Here is a 1,713-nt window from a genome sequence, read left to right on the forward strand (position 1 = left end):
GAAGCATTGCATCTGGGCCTTCCTCCTAGCATATTTTATCTCCGTTCCCTTTTGGTGATCAACTGGTTCCATTTGTGGAACCTTCCTAAGAATCTCAGTTCTCCGGACCTTAGGCGGGAGAATTTTCTGTGAGTTTGAGGCAGCCTGAGCTACATTGTAAGCACCAGGGTAGCCCAGTACCTACTATCCTCTGTCTCAAAAGAATAACAAAAAGCCTTAGTTTTCTGTGAACTCTGACAGCAAGAGGTGAGTACTGTTCTGGGCCCTGAAGCAAGTCACTAATGCAGGACCGCAGTCACTCTGCTGAGCCCTCCTTGAACTTGGGAGTCAGGTTCAAGGCCTCCTACCTGATACAGTGAATGTTGAACCACTGAGTGCTAAGGAACTAATGAAATGTCTCTTTTTGTGTCTCTGTAGCGTCTGATGGCTATAAAGTACAAGAAAAGAGAACTGCCCCCAGCCGCCCCACTTCTACAGTTTCAGGACAAACTAGCAACCACTCAGGAAACAAAGCAGGTATGGTATCAGCAGTTACATGCAGAAGCGGGAGGTCGTTTAATAAGCTGCAGCCCCGTGCTGGTGACTACAATTAAAAGTAGAGTTTAGGAGTGCTTGGTTCTGTCCCTGCCACCAAAGCAAAAGCAAAATCTCTCAATGCCTTGGACATGGACATATATTTATTCATTCATATTCTCTCTCTCTCTCTTTCTCTCTCTCTCCTCTCTCTCATATTTGTATATTTATGTGAGTGTGCTAATTGCATATATGCCTACATAACAGAAGAGGCATCATAAATGACTATAGATGGTTGTGAGCCACCATGTGATTGCTGGGAACTGAACTCAGGTCCTCTGAAAGATCAACTACTGTTCTTAAATGCTGAGCCATCTCTCCAGCCTCAGCTTTCTCTCTTCTAAATAGAAATGAAAGCACAAACTTTATGGAGTCATTTGATAATCACTGAGACAATGTTTCTGAGCATGTTTACTTACCGTCAAATGTTATCTAAAAGGTGCTGTGTTTGAAGCCAAGTTATAACAGTTTTTGAGCTTGTATGCCCAGCATTATTGTATATCTCTTGTGACTTCTGCAAACCCACTGAGATCTTTAGAGGCACCCACACAGTAGTAAGCCTTTGTTCCGTTCCCTGCGATGATCATAACCTACCTACAAGTAGTTTTACAGAGTCACTGCTTGTGATTCACAATCAGTTTCACTCAGTGACACAAAGACACTGTCTGTAAACATAGTACAGACATCTGGACAGGCAATGCCACCTCCTTCCCAGCATCTAGCAACCAGCGTGTGGCTCCTGGGTGAGTCGAGCATAAAGCACGATGATGCTGGTGGTACACAGGCTCTTAGAAACCTGCTTCATCCATTATTGAAGCTGGACAGTGGGAAAGAGGATAGAAGTACCCAGGTCTCGTCTCACAGATTTTTCTTAGTTTTGTCTTTTTGTCATGTGGAAAGCATATGTATCGGAGTAGATACATCGGCTTCTCGTTTAGGAGGAAGACAGCAATGGATAATGTTGTTTGAGCAATCTCTGCCATGTTTTAATGAGCAAGCTGATCTCTCCTCTCAGCCACCTCTGTCCACCACCTTCCCACCTTCCCACAACAGCTAGTACTTTTTGGAGGTTCTTCTGGGCCTGGGACTGGAGAGGGTTCCATTTAAGCAAACTCAACTCCATGTCCCTGGTTCTGTCCC

At 44.5% G+C, this 1,713-nt stretch overlaps 1 protein-coding gene across 6 annotated transcripts in view; it reads left to right on the forward strand.

Moving 5' to 3' along the window:
* The window catches only part of Map7 (microtubule associated protein 7), a 52,713-nt gene that overhangs the window by 1,680 nt on the left and 49,320 nt on the right, over positions 1 to 1,713 (forward strand). For all 6 annotated transcript variants that reach the window (XM_031380537.1, XM_031380538.1, XM_031380539.1 and 3 more), the window contains exon 2: positions 418 to 516. In XM_031380537.1, the coding sequence (XP_031236397.1) occupies positions 418 to 516 (99 nt within the window). The remainder of the gene's footprint in view (positions 1 to 417; positions 517 to 1,713) is intronic.

This window comes from Mastomys coucha, unplaced genomic scaffold (genome assembly GCF_008632895.1).
Source record: "Mastomys coucha isolate ucsf_1 unplaced genomic scaffold, UCSF_Mcou_1 pScaffold2, whole genome shotgun sequence".
NCBI lineage: Eukaryota > Metazoa > Chordata > Mammalia > Rodentia > Muridae > Mastomys > Mastomys coucha.